Raw genomic sequence first — 16,311 nt, forward strand, 5'->3', positions numbered from 1 at the left:
TCAATTGATAGTCAAAGAGTGCTCAACTATTTTCATATAAATCTTAGCATTAACTCTGGTTTTTGTTAAATACCACCCCAGTACATGCAACTCCAAACCATTAAACTTGTATGAAATTTAACAGGCTTCAGTAGACAGTCATCATTGAATTTTTCCAATGCATGTTTCCAGACAAATTTGTCTCCACAATCACTAGATCCTACACAAATTCTTGACTTTTCACTAAATTCTATTATTTTCTATTCATCCAGTCTTTACATTCTTCAATCAATATATAATAGTTTAATATATTATAGTTATTAACATTATATAATGGTTTCTACAGTACAGCCATTAGCAATGGCTTAGTTTTGGCTTTGCAAACTTCAAATTTCATTTCTAACAGTTGCCACTAAACTTGAAAGCTTGTTTCCTCCACTCGTTAACTTCTTTTGCAGTATTTTTAAAATTTCTTATACAAATATTTCATAAATTTTAATCATCTTTCTTAGTTGTTTTTCTATGATGACCAGTGTGTGGATGATTTATAACGTCTGTGGAATTTTCCCTCTCGTAATATTGTGATAATTAGTTTTTTTATATTATTACATAGTTCCTTTTCATGGCCCATGATTTCAAACATTACATAACAAATGTGAACAAATAATTAAGAAAGTTTATCAGAATACTTGTATTTATATTCACCTAATTATTTTAATATATAAATTTGAAGTAATGGTTGTCCTAGAAGAAGATACACTACTTCATCAGAAAATTATGTCTACAGAACAACATAATTGTAAAATTTGCTTTTAAAGACTAGGACAAAAACTTCCTGTTAAATTTTAACTTCTTATACAAAAATCTCAAATCTTATGAAAATGATGTGTTTAATGTTTATACTTAACATATCTTAAAAATAAATTTTATTTCTAGCTTATTTCTTTTCAATTCTGTTGTTTATAGCTGCTGTGCTGTGTCATATTCCAGGTGGTTGGAATATTGTGTTGAAACTAACATTAATCTGCAAAAATAATTCTTTTTACATACCTTCACTATACGCTAGTATCTGTTGTAGCCAAGATAATAAACGCATTGCAAAAGTTTGATGAGCCAAAACATCTGTGTGCATCACTATAACCTTCAGAGGCTGACTGCCATGCCTTGATGTAACACGTTCAATAATATGCCGCACCGAATTACAAGTTGTAAAGTTAGAACATTTTACGATACTTCTACCTTCTCGATCAATAATTGTAGCAAAATCAGTTGCTTCTTTTTGTGAGCAGGCAATAGCACGTCCTAATGTCTGAATCACCTGTTCATAATTAAGAACCAGATTAATAATTATATACTTTAAAATACATTCAAATTTAATTATTGAGAAAAATATAAAAATAGAGCGATTGTAAAATTCCAAATGAAAATTTATGAATTTTATTATACTTCTGTAAAAGATATAATTAAAATCAAAGCTTTTCTAGCATTTATATATTCTTTGAAACAAACTAATTTTACAAAAATAAGCATTTTAATCCATTAGTAACTAGTGTGTATAATTTTTTTTGAAGTTCCGTCGGATGTTAAATTTTTAGTTTAAAAAATTAAGACAGTCGTTCCGGAAAAATTTCTTTCCTAGACGATCTCCATTTTTTCTTTTGTTCTTTTAATTGGACTAACTCTGTTTTTTAAAGAACGTTTTAATATTAGATGGCTAAGTAGCCTATAAAAGAAGGTCTGGTCATCTAAGGAAAAAAAATTGTTCTAGAACAAAAGAAAAAATGGAGATCGTCTAGGGAAGAAATTTTTCCGGAACAACTGTGTCTTAATTTTTTAAACCAGTGTGTATAAATTATTACATTGAAAAATGTGGTAGTTATTGCAGTTTTGAATTGAAAGTATTAAATTTTTCAACCAACAGTAATTGTTTAATTTATTATCAATAGTTACCTTAGCAAGGACTGTAGTACTTAGCAAGGACTTTTTGAATAATACAGGTTAATTCTCTCATTAGGATACCCAAACATTCCTCAATAACTGTTTTCTTTCTTTCCTGTTTTATGGTTCTTATGAAAATTTACACGCACTTACCTTGTATATGGCAAGACAAGATTTTTCTAAAGTAATGTTGAAAATAACCCATAGAGAGCCATACAGTAAAAAATGGTTATTGAAGAATGCTTGATTTCCTAGTGAGAGAATCATCGTGTAGAATCGTCACTAAGTAGTTTAATTGATGCTAAACTTGTCTAACTTGAAAGTTTACATAAATACCTTTCATATTTGTTTTAAATAACAACAATGAAATTATTCTTAATAACAATTTTTTATCATATAAAAATGGCTTATTAATTGAAACCAATATCTCAAATGCTATAGTAGAGATAACAGACTTATCACACTGCTACTGGTAACATCAAAATGACACTTCTATTTTCAGAGTGCAACTTTATTACTGGTATGCATTTCAGTACACAAGACCACCATCAGCAATACATAAAAATATATAGCTGTATGTTGTAGAACAAATTTGCAGAGAAACTGACATTAATCTACAATTTAAAACATTCAAGATTTATTTGCACCCACACTGCACAGTACTATGAGGATTGCATTATAAGTAATTCAGAAATAAAGTTGCATTCTGATTATAGAAGTGTCATTTTGATGTTACCAGTAGCAGTGTGATAAGTCTCTTATCACTACTATAGTATTTGAGATATTAGTTTCAACAATTTTTGAGACAAGAAGCTCTTTAATAATATAATGGTTTATTAAACTTTTACTTTTTTTTCTCTGTTGGTAAATTACCTAAGAATTGCTAAACATTCATACAAAAACACACTGTATTTTATACATATAAGACACTTTTCATTGCACAAAATAGAGGAAAATATTTAGTGTATTTAAGCTATCCCATGCCTTTAGCACTCGACTCCTCTTTTTTTTTAAAACTGTATTCTGGTTGAAGAAAGAAAAACTAAAATGCATACTTTCATTTATCATGAAAAAAATAGTAGTTTAAAAAGAACTTAATTTACTATTAAACTGTTCAAATGAATACATGCAAAATGTGCTTAGCTATACTAAATAATAATAATAAGTTTAATTAAACAATAACATTTTTATTCAAGATTTGGGTTAGTTACAGGTCAAAGTGTCTTCATGTTGCCTACTAAAGATAATTTGAGGAATTCATTAACATGGAGGATTGCAACTTCACATAGAATGGAGGGAAATTTTTTGGACAATACATGCCATAGGTCTTACATGCCATAAAATAGAGTAATTCATAAAATAAGTCTTGTAAGACACACCTCCTAAAACCTTGATGTACCCAGTGACAAATTATACAAATTAACAAAATGTTTTCATGCACATGCAGTTTTTATGAAGTCTGTTATACAATAAGTCCAGTGTGAAGTTTATTAAGTCTTGTAAGAAAATCTTGTTAATTTTTATAAATATGAGGAGCTACATTAAAAACTGGTTAGTTTACAGGCTGACAAACACATTTTAAATTTATAATCTTATAAACGTATCTAACTCATGTGAAGGATTCACAATTAATAATTATTAGTAAACATTTTCAAAGCTTGTGTACTTCATCTTCAGACCATTACTTTATAAATTATAATCTGTTTGAATAGTGTTCCAATTTAAATGGCTAAAGGTGATAAAACAATGAAATTTTACAAAATAATGGACTGAAGGTGATAGAAACTTTGAAAATGCTTACTGGTAATTATCAGCTGACTCCTTGGGTTATTTATATCTATTTTTAAAATTATAAAATCTGGTCATGATGATAATCTGAATTAGACAATTTTTTCTAAGTTCATACTTATTACTTATTGTCCCAACCATAATTTTTATTAAACATGTAATTAGGAAGAACTGAACAGATGTTAACATATGTTTTAAATAAAGAAATTTTACCAGTTGACATTAGCTTCAAAATATGTATTATTCTTCCTCAAAGTAAATATTTATATGTTTAAAACATTTTAAGATTTAGTGATTAACTTAAATATGAATAAGTTAATTTTATTATACTTACTTGTTCATAAGTGTGTACTTCATCATTAAATAACACAGCTGCATAAGTCATATTACTTTCATCATTTTTCTTTTGAGATTGTAAATCAACAGGAAGATTGATTGCATGTTCCCAAGTCAGCATTTGATAAGAGTATTTTAATACAGTATTCATTACAAAACGCATTCTCTCAACTAAATCAACTGGAAGTTTGTCCATTGGAGTAGCTCCCTCACTGGCCTGAAGAATGTAGAATATATCCTATTCATCTTATGTTAATTTTAAATTATATATAACAAACAGAAAATTATATCAGATGTAAAGTCAAAAACTAACAACTTTTATAAACAAAAATTAAAGTAATTACAGGGGAGGGAAAAAATATACCAAATATATATTTTTAGTAAAAAATAAAATATATTAAAAGGAAAATTTCAAAGTGGAAATGTAATACAAAGAAAGTACACTAAATTTCACTCTTTACTAATATTGCACTTGATAATTTTGGTTAGGTATTATTTAAATTTTTTATGTTACATTATTAACCCTTAATAAAGATATAGAAATAGACAACTTTCAGATGAAACATTCATGTATTGACTTTTAAAACAACCTAAACTTCTGCTTACTATAATGATTATTATTGATAAACTATACAAACTGCTTTATCAGAGTTGCTCTATACTCTAAACTTTAATATAACTTACAGTAAATTAATCCTAGAACTTTTGATCATTAAGGTCCAACATCAGAAGATAACATTATTCTTAGCACAGAAATTCTTAACTTCAAAATTATTCATTTAAACCTGTCCATGTTTGAAATACATTCCTCCAAAACCATATGTCTTCTGCTTCCACATGTGATTCATCTGATAATGAACCTTCTTGTCGAAAACTTCTTGAGACAAATTTTCATGTAAGTTATATTATTTAAGATTATAAACATAAGAGTGACTGTCAAAACAATTCAGATAGTTTACTGTTAACATTATTGCTCTGATAGCTGTTAATAATTTGTGAAAAAATTAAATGAAAACACATTAGCTATTTAAGACATTTGATATTACAAGTACAATTTAAAATTAATCTAGCAAAACTTTTTGATTTTCTAAAAGCATTTAACATTTTTAATAATCACTAATACAATCAAAGTTTAGTTAATATAACATTTTAAAAAACAAAATTGATGAAAAAAATTTAAAATTTAGGTTATTATAAAAGGCATAAGGTGGCAAAGAAACTAATTTTAATATTTTCATTATTTAATATCACTAGAAATTGGGGCAAACAGCTACAAATTAGTTTAATCAAATTTGTCAATTCTAGATAATCTTTGCAATTTAAAAATTTCTAATACAAATCTCCAGAAAAGAGGAGACACAATAAAACAGATACAAAAATCCGTATTAGAAAATAAAAAGTTTTTCCAAAAACTTGGGTATTCTCTTTTTGGAAAGATAACTGTTCTGTAAATCATTCATCATTACAGATATTAAGAATCATTTTCCTTGCATAACTATGATTAACATGCAGTTATAAACTACAAAAATACTGACTTAGAAATTATTATTCACAATTTGGCTAAAATTCAGAAATTACTAATGCTTATTATGAACAGATTCAAAAGTATTGAAATTTTGGTTCTAAACAAACAGATCTAAATTTGATATTCAGAAAAATGGTATTTCTAATAAACTTGAAGTTTTAGATTTATTATAACAAGTATAAACAAATAGGAAAAAATGTTTGAAGTGAAATAGGAATTTATAATTTTAATTTTTTATGTTTGATATAAGATTAAACAAATAATTAGCAATTTTAATGAACAAGTCAATATTAGATTAAAGTGATTTTTAGTGTATAATTTTTAGTGTTTTATGAAAAAATTTAAAAAAATTGCATTTATAAATTTATTAGACAAAATTTAATTGTCTTATTTTATAAAATAGCTTTAAATTAATAATTAATACAGGATAGAGGAATTTATAAAATTATTTTACAAATCTGAATGAATTTATAATTTATTAATAATAAGAGTCAGAAATTCATTGTGTCAGAAACAATTCTGAAATAATAAATTACTGATTATTACATTTTAAAATATTCTATTTTTGTGTTCAATCCTACTGTTATTCCTATTTTTAAGTGTTTACATATAATTGAAGAAACAAAAGTTCATTTGACTTAAAATTAATTAAGATATATATCTAAAACCTGAATTTTGGCTTGAAGATGAACTTCGCAAAATGCATGAGCTTTCCAGGCACCTTCATCACCACAGTCACAGTAACCTCCACCACTACTCATACTCATTTTGTATCTGTGTGTTTTGTGTGCACTATAATAATAATAATAAATACTTAATAATAAGATTATAAAAATCTTCAGACTGTAAAAATCTAAGAGATACAACAAATATTTAATACAGGTTAAACATCAATTATTTACTAATATTTAAATTATTACAAAAAGTTATGTTTATACATATTACACACTATAACACTAAAGTACTTTTAGTGCTTTGGTAAAGCTGAGATGTATGTATCCAAATTATAAAAGTCATTTCAAACTAATGCACATTCACGATAATTAAAATGATACAGTTAAAAAGTCAAATAGTGCTAATCTTTTGTTATATTTAATATTTGAATCAAGTACAGTATAACAAACAATTCTTTGAGTGCAATGTGCAGCATATTGATTAAACTAAATCTGATAATGTGTTGTACACTGATGAAAATAAATGGTATGAAATGTGTAAATAAAGTACGACAACTTTCTGATTGAAATATCTGCACGATTCTGATCAGAATTTTTTCCAAGTTTTTATAAACTGAATTCCATCAACTAAAATAAGTGACTATCAAAAAACTGATTTGTCATTAATAAAATCAAACAGTATAATCATACACAAAATTTTTGCTGAAAATTGAAGTTAAATTTTAAATTGAAGATTCATATCTAAGTAATTATTTTCAACTTTAAAATATCAAAATTTAGCTATGCAAGACTATGAAAAAAAATCATATAAGATAAAATAAATGAAATGTAAATAAAGACTAGCAAATTAATAAAATGGTGTATGACATATAAGTGAATACATTTTTTTTTTCATATTATAAACCACATATTACTCCCCAAAATAATGTTCTTTCTATATAATAAATGAATTTTTAGAAAAAATTTGACATTTTAAAACTGGATACAATTTTTGTCTGTCATTTAAAATTCATCAAATTTTTAATTATTATTTAAATTCTTGTTACAAGTTAATGGTACTATTTTATCATAGAAAGTTTGTAACTTTTGATGAGTATTACCATTGAATGTTAAAAATGAAACTAGCTTTTTGATTTCTTTGTACAAGTGAGTGCTGTTTTACATAATAAAATTTTTCAATTTTACTTTTTATATAAATTTTTTAAACAAAAATCAAAGTAATATTCTAAATTTAATACTAAGAACTGAAATTATTTCCATAAGAAAATGTTTTATCAATAAATCAATAACATTTCTTCCAGGATGTTTGGTTTGGCTTCTTTGACAACAGTTATTTACTTTTATATTATATATTAATTACATGACTTTTTTCATGACTTTCCATTTTTACCAAGGAAAAAAAAATGAATTTAATCAATAAAGTTAAAAAATCTTTAGATATATAATACAAATTTCTTAAAAATTCAGATTAAATAATTAGAAGAAGTATCTTTCAGTTTTTACAATTAACATTCTCTCTCAGATTTCTCCTAGAAAATTGATTTCAGAACAGCAAATATAAATTTGGAACAGAACATTCATATTAAACTTATCACTTGTGATCTGAAAGTATCAGGAATGGTCCAATAAAATGCAAGTTTGAATTTATTTATCAAAATTTATTTCTCTTCAAAGTAATTCCCTCCCACTGCAATGCACTTATCCCTATATTTTTTCTAATTCTTGAAACATGCTTTAAAGTTGTTTTTGTGAAACCGCTTCAATATTCACAATGAATTTTGTTTTATGGCATCAATCAAAATGATGATCACAAAGCAGAAATTTTAATCAAGGAAACAGGAAAAAGTCATACAGTGATATATAGAGCTTGTGAAACTGTATTTGTTGAATTATTAGCCAAAAATTCTCAAACAACAAGAGCATTGAAAGCAGGGACTTTGTTGTGCAAAATCCATGAATTTTCTTACCAGAAATCAGGCTGTTTTCTATGAATGACAAAACTTCATGCAAATGACAAAACACTCAAAATATATTCTTCATTGCTAGATGGGCTAGTCAGAAGGAATTTGTGATGCACAACATCACAACAATCAAAGAAAATAGTCAACATGACCCTGGCTATCTTTGGTCTTGGACTTGGATGTGGTCTTTTTGGTCTTGTTTCACCTTCAAACACCATTCACTTAATCCTTGAGCAGTTTTAGTGGCAAAAGCATAGATCCATGTTTTACCACTCATAATGATATGTTTTAAGAATGATTTGCCTTGAGAAAGCACTTCCTTGGCCACTTGAACACACTGCTTTTTGAAAAATCCAAGGTTTAAGAAACGATTCTAGAGACAAAGTGGCGCAAGCCCAAATGATGTTTAAAAATTGTTTGACAAAATCCAAATGATACTGGAACATGTTCAAAAATGTCTCTAATTGTTAAATGATGATCACTGAGCACCAAATCACCAAATCTCTGATATGAACAATGTGTTATTCATCAGTTGAAGTGGATGGTCTACCAGAGTATGGTTCGTCTTCAATGTATTCTCTGCCTTCCTTGAACATCTTGTACCACTCAAAAAATCTTGTTTTTGATAGACTATCATCACCAAAGGCTTTTTGCAACATTTCAAACATTTTTGTAGCAGTAATTCCATTACAAGAACAAAATTTAATGCATGTTCTTTGCTCAATTACTCTCAGCATTTTGAAAAATTGCCAGTGCAAAATTATTTATACACAAAAAAAATTATTTGCAAACAAAAATAGACAAGGATATACAGATTGCTGCTAGATTCAATGAGTCATACCAAATGACCAAAAAAAAAGATGACATTATAAAATGTTTGAATAGATATGTTTAAAACAAATACTATTTTAAATTTTTTCCTACCTTCTGAAATAAATGTTCTAAAAGAGATCTGAAGATGAATAATTAAATTTTTTTTTATATTTCAATAATAGTAAACTGTAATTTTTTTTTAATTTTTGAATCAAGGAGTCAAATTTTTAAAACTTCCAAATAAAATCCAAAATAAATATTTTATTAACTATTTCATACTAAATTTTATAAATTATATTCTTTCAATTTTATGAAAATGTAATGAAAGTGCACATATGAGTATTTTGAGAGTATTTAATAAGTGTTCTTATTATCCAAAAATATTATTCTCAATTAACATTTGCAAGAGAAACTTATAATAGTCTATCATCAATAACTAAGGCTGGAGTTATTATTATTTTATATATATTTGTAAATTTTTTTGTACGGTATTTGCATTTAAAACTTAGCAAAAAGTTGATTCTCAAATCCCAAAATGTAACCATCCATAAGGTAGTTAAATAGATGGAGAAATGCTTTTTTCGATTTAACCTTGCTATGATGAATTTAAACCGTTTTTCACAATGTGTGAATTTGACTAAATATTTTCATGCATTTGTCATCTGTTTTGTGCTTTTTAAAACTGTAAAATTTCAGAAATCTTTTTAACATTTTTATAAAGTACTAAAAAGTGATTAAATATGGATTTTTCAGAGAGAGGTAGGTATAATGTATTATAAAATTTTTATTGATAAATGCAGTAAGTTTTTGCAAGATATGATAATATGAAGTTTTTAATATGATGATATGATGTTTTTGTCAAGATAATGACATATTGTAAAAAAATGTACAATTTAGTTGTCGTGCCTTTATCTTCAAATCTTATAAAAGTGAAAAAGTTTTGTCACACTTCTGGGTGCATCCTAGCTTTCATTTTTTTTATATAATGTATTACAGATGAAAGATTTCTTCTAAGCATACACACAAATTGGTTTACAGATTTGCTCAGATGGGCATTTTCTGACCCTTTTTGTTAAAACTTAACTTGCAACAAGAAACATCAGCAAAGTTTAATTTATCTATATTTTCTTTTAAAAGTGAAAACAATGATTTTAAAAGTTTTTCAATCTCATACCAAATCATAAGCAGAACAACACAAGTAAAAACGTGGATAAAGCTGAAAATTTCTTGTTAGATTCTGATTTTTTTAAAAGAAATTTACATTATTGGCATTCCATAATTATGCAGAGAAAGAAGTGTTTCTATTCACCTAAAATTATAGTAAGAAATTTTAAAATCTAAAAATAATATGAATTCAGCAATATATGAAAATCTAAATTATATGATAACTAATTTTTTACATCTGTTTTTGATTATTTTCTTCTAAAAGCAGTGGTTCTTAACAGGAGTCCACAGAAAGTTTTCAGAGGTCTATGGGGCTTGAAAAGGTAAAAATCAACTTATTATCTTAATTTTGTGTTATTGTGTGAAACTGTTTATAAAGTAAATTTTCTTTATACTGCAAGCACTTTCAACGAAGTTATGTTCGTTGTCCTCAGGCGAATAAGGCCATTACGACCTTTAGTAAACAAAACTGGCCATTAGTAAGAACTGGCAATTACGACCTTTAGTAAACAAAAGGTCACATCCAACTTACCACCTGGAAAAAGCTCTTGCAAAATTTCTATGAGAGCTGCTTCCGGAGTCACCACTTGTCACTCCCTCCTCCATAGATGCCAAGACCACCATTGATGCCAATATGACAAGAGCAAACATTAATACCTGCACCTTCTACAAAATGGACGTGATATCTCTATATCCTTCCGTCCCCATGTTTGAAGCCGTAATGCTAGCCAATGCTATGCTCCTTAAGAAAGGTTTCACGGTTCAGCAGGTACTGGATATTCATGAGGCGCTGATCTTCGTCACCGAGAACAACTATTTCCGCTTCAACCAGAAAATCTATCTTCAGAAACAGGGTGCCCCATGGGCTTTCCTCTCTCTGCAGTCTTGGCCGAGCTCGTTATGAAGGGCATGGAGCAAAAAACTTTCAATGCCCCGCTCACTATTTGCTACCCTCTGTTATACCTACGCTATGTAGACGACATCCTACTAGCATGGGAAAATTCGGAGGAAGAATTCATCCGATTTATGCAGCAACTATCAAGCGTTTATCCCACCATCAAATTCACTTGGGAAAAGGAGCGGGACCAAACCATAACGTTTCTGGATATGCGGATACAGAAATCGCTGGAAGGACCACAGTTTGCGGTATACCACAAGTCCAACATGATTCCCCACATCACACCGACTGATGCCTTCCAACCATCGTGGTATATCAATGCTGCCATAGCAGCTCTCATCAGAAGGGCGATACTACTTCCTTCATTGCAAGACCTAATAAACGCTGAATTGGAGATCATACAAACAGCAGTACATCACGCTGGGTTTACAGGCGCCAAATTTACGCATGTACTGCGTAGAGGGAACGATTCCATCCACCCATTCACTACACTACACAACAAAAAAGAAATGTCAATAGTACCGTCAGCATTGCTGTATCTAGGAGAACGATCCATACTCATTAGCCATATATTCCGGCGGTATGGCTTTGTGCTTCCCTCAACCCCTCTACCCAGCCTATGCAGGAGCATATGCAACGACCGAGGCATAATCAGTGCAATAGAAAAATCGGGGGTTTATGCAGTGCCACTAGAAAATCCAACAACAGGAGCAATAGAGAAGTATATAAGGGCAACAACAAGAATGCTCACCTGCCGTATTGCGGAACACCAGGATGATATAAATAAAGGAAGACAAACAACAGAGTTGGCCAGAAAAGTTCTGCAACAAGGTTACACTCTGTTATGGTCAGAAACAGCGCTCCTCAAGAGCTGCAACAATAGAAAGATTACATTCATCTGGGAAACGATCCTCACAATAACATCAGATGCATGCAATGTCCCCACCCTGGACTTGCCCGAAATATGGGTTACTCTTTACAAGCACCTAAACACCCAAACATGCCGACAGTCGCACACTTAGCATGTTTGCTTTTCAACGCACATGCCGTCAGTCGCGCTGATTTAAATCTCTTTCGAACCAGCGAAGTTACCGAACGCTAAAAATTTATTTTTTAAAAAGTCGCCAACAAAACTCTTCCGTTAAACTGTTTATAATTATGTTAAGAAAGAAGCACATATATTACTGTAACATATGTTTATTATTTTAATAAATGCATTTCTATATAACTGGTTTCTTTCCTAATTTTATTTTACTGTATGCATTTAAAAACACTATTCCAACATGAAGGTCCATGTCCTTTGCCTGAATGAAAAGAGATTTATGGAACAAAAAGATTAAGAACCCTTAATGTAATGAAAATGATCAATCCTATACTTTGATGCTACAAATGCCTGAAGTTATTACATATACTAGTATCACAGCTATATCAGTGATCAGCAGAATCATTACCATTTATGAAATTTAAGTACTTTAAAGTAAAACTTACAATAATAATAAATTAATTTTATATATAAAATTCAATAATTTATATTTAAAAAAAAAATACATTAAAGCTACATAAATTACTGTCTTCTATTCTGTACTCTTACCTGTTTTTGAAACAGTCAACACATAAAACACATGTTGGATCAAGTCCACAGTCTCTACATGAATATGTTGGTTCGCTTGCTTTAAAAACTCGTCCACAGAGAGTAGGAGGGCATTCCACATTTCTAATTTCTTCAAATACCTTTTTAGGTTCATTGGACTGAGTAATAAATCTTTCTAAGGGATTAAATAAAAGATGTTCAGCCTTTTGTTCATCATATGTTAAATTCAAACAATCACAATCGAATGTTGGACTATAAATTGCTGGAACGTATTGTGCCCAGTGGACTCTCAGTTCATTAGAATCAAGAGTTTTACACTCAAATTTTTTAATCCAGTCATGTATTCTAAAATCTAAATCATTATGAAATTTTGACTGGCAGGTAACTTCATCAACTTCATCCATAGAATCCATTTTGAATGTAGTAATAAAGTAGCTATAAACAAACAGAATTATTTAATAATTTTTATAAAACATTTCAAAATAAGAAAATTGTAAACTAAGTTTTAAGATATTTTTATTTTAAATATCAAACTATACTTATTATTAATACAAATTTAACTATATTAATAAATTCATATATAAAAATATTGTTAGAATAACTATTTTTATACAGTGATTGTCAGATAGGATACTAACTGTAATTTCTTAGTTCCATTATACATATATTTAACTCCATTTTGTATATATGTTAAGAAGTTAAGATTAGAAATTCATATGTTGATTAATTGACATTTCGGCTGCCTTATATATATTTATCTAAATGTAATTAGTTTTGGTACAAAATTTAACCTAGTTTTTGCACTTATGATATGCACAAAGCACATCATTTAAATTTCTACATATGTTCTATTCACTGTTGAGAAGTTTTTCAAATTCTACATAAGGTAAGTTTTAGTCTTTGTTCTGTTAGCCATGAAAAAACTTCAAAGAAAACACAAGAGAAATTCGACAGCTTCTTTTCAAAAATTATTTGCTATCTACTAAAACCTGGGAATGTTAGAAGAAACTTGATGTATCGTCCCATTACGAAGTATAAGGAAACTAGTAGTATTGCAGATTGGCCAAAAAGTGGTCATCTGAGGAATAAAAGAACAAAATTGCTTATGGATTAATTTAAAACTAAATAAAAAGAAATCTTTACCAATACAAAAGAAAGCTGGTCTTACAGATGTCTCAAGAAAAACCATTCATCTAACATTAAAAAACGACTTCCATGCATGAAACCTTCCATGCTAGAACTACTTAAAATAAGTAAGACAAAACCTTTCACACAGTTTTATCCATAAGAACATTTAGTTTTAATCAAGCAGTTTTAATCCATAAAAACGGCCAAAAACATTTGTTCTTATGGATTAAAACTGCTAGAAACAAAGTGTGAAAGGTTTTGTGTTACTTATTAAAAAATGACTTTGAGCGTAAGGCTTCAAAACATTGTACTTACTAATGCTGATACTCAAGATACTCATAATTTGCCTTTTGGAGAGGTATGGAGATGATGATGTAAAAAAATATTTTCATAAAAAATTTTTAATGTAGTAAATAAAGTCAACAAGCAAAATGACTGCATCTATGCCAAATCATTGAAAGATATTACCTTACATGTCCAGAAATCTTAAAGAAATGTGATAGCCTAGGCACAGGTCAGTGTCAAGGAAAAGCAAAACCCTTCTTTGACAACTGACTCATTGTTTTATTTCAAAAAGGATTGAAGTGAGTGCCAGGAACTAAAAAACTGCAATTCTCCCAGTAGGAATAGAATCATTGAATAGAGGTCTGTTCATAAATCAAACTAGAACTTGTAAGACTAAGCTCTGGCCACAGTGCTAAAACAATACAGAATTTGTTAACAGAAACTTCTGGATTTTATTTCAAAAGAATGCTTTGCACATTGCCTCACCTCAATCCATTAGTTTACTCCATATAAGCTGAAGATCTGCACTAAATCCTACACTAGTGTAGAAATCCCATCTTCAAGAATTGGTTGCTTTTCTACTGAAAAGCATCTGCACCATCGTAGAAAAGTGGATTCCAAGAATGAAAACCAATATCAAAGCACATGGTGAACACTTTAAACATTACAAATTACAGTATAATCTCCAAACAGCAGATGCCATTGGGACCAAGAAGTTTGTCCCAATGGTGTCCGCTGTTTGTAGATACATGCCAGTGGCCATATTGTATTTTAACATGGTCATTATAATGTAAAGAATATGATGGATTACAAAAACATCAAAATTTGCATTAGAAATGTGAAAATACCAAAAAGTATATATAGCATATATAATTAATATACACTTAAACCTGTTTTTGTGCGGTCTTTTTTTTGTGCAATTTTTTATACGTGCAATGTGTTTTGTGCAATTATTTTTGTGCAGTATATCAATTTGATTGAAATTCATATACCGCACACAAAAAAATCACACAAAACAAATCGCACAAAAACAGGTTTGAGTGTATATAAACAGTATATTATTTATCTTTTCAGCTACAAAAATCACATTTTAATTGAATTCTAAATAGTAAACAGATTGTACAGGATAACTTTAATTAAATGAAACATAAAAATTATGACAAAATGTAAATGTTGATTAATTATTAATTCATCAAAAAAGACCTGAGCAGAAGTTTCATAATTTTATATATTGCATTAATAAAATTTTAAAACATCTTTTAAAACATGTTATTTTATTACTTTCAATTTTTATTATTATTTAAACACTTAGTGCCAAGAGCAGGCAAGCAATCTATATGGACTTGGGAAATTACTTGAAAACAGCCACAAGCAAATTTTTTTATCATTAAAACCAAATCTTGTTATTTTATTTTTCTTACTAATTCATGGTCCTTGAACACAGTTTGAGAAGCACTGCTTTAAGAGATGTTTAAAAGAATCTTTTAATAAGCATTACATTATTAAGTGCAAAGAATTTAATTGAGGAATAAAGTTACGTAACCTCCATTTTCCTTCCATTTGTCTCTCTCATTTTACATAATGGGAAGTGGAAATTACTATTATTAAAGTCAAACAGACTTTTTTCAAGTTTTTAAAGTCAAAATTCTGTAAATTAAAACACTTATAAAGCAAAAAAGAGATTAAAAATAGTTCCATTATCTACATATTAATGTTAATCTGATTGAAAACAGAACCACAAGAATAAAAATGTTCAGAGTTATCAGTATAAATGTTTCAGTTAAATACAATTTCTCAAAGATAAAATTATAATAAATCATCATAAAATACAGAATAAATTTAATTTTATACTTTTGTTCAATTAAACTGCTCAAAAATAAGTTTTTTTTTGTTTGATAGAAAGGTAAGCTATTATTTTTGAGCAGTTCAGCATTAGCAACTTAAACAAGAAACAAAAACTATGTAAAGATAGATATAAGATGTCTATTCAAAAAATAACCAAACTTTTTTAATTTTTATTCTTCAAGTTACAGATTATTGGTCTTTGTCCCCTTCACAAGGTACCCTCCTCCTCTATTCACACACTTATCCCAGCGGTGTTTCCACTTTACAAAGCAATCTTGGTAAGCTTCTTTCAGAACGTCCTTCTATGCTTGTGATGAATTTGTTTTAATGTTATCAATTGAGTCAAAACAGCATCCTTTAAGAACAGATTTTAATTTTGAAAACAA

At 28.5% G+C, this 16,311-nt stretch overlaps 1 protein-coding gene across 1 annotated transcript in view; it reads right to left on the bottom strand.

Annotated features, from left to right (window-relative positions):
* Ubr1 (Ubr1 ubiquitin ligase) overlaps positions 1–16,311 on the bottom strand; it is a 49,558-nt gene that overhangs the window by 21,533 nt on the left and 11,714 nt on the right. The window contains 4 exon segments of the mRNA XM_067267429.1: positions 1,030–1,297; positions 4,040–4,258; positions 6,235–6,358; positions 12,668–13,102. Of these exon segments, the coding sequence (XP_067123530.1) occupies positions 1,030–1,297; positions 4,040–4,258; positions 6,235–6,358; positions 12,668–13,080 (1,024 nt within the window). The 5' untranslated portion in view covers positions 13,081–13,102.

This window comes from Centruroides vittatus, unplaced genomic scaffold, assembly GCF_030686945.1.
Source record: "Centruroides vittatus isolate TY-2023 unplaced genomic scaffold, ASM3068694v2 contig_301, whole genome shotgun sequence".
NCBI classification, from domain to species: domain Eukaryota; kingdom Metazoa; phylum Arthropoda; class Arachnida; order Scorpiones; family Buthidae; genus Centruroides; species Centruroides vittatus.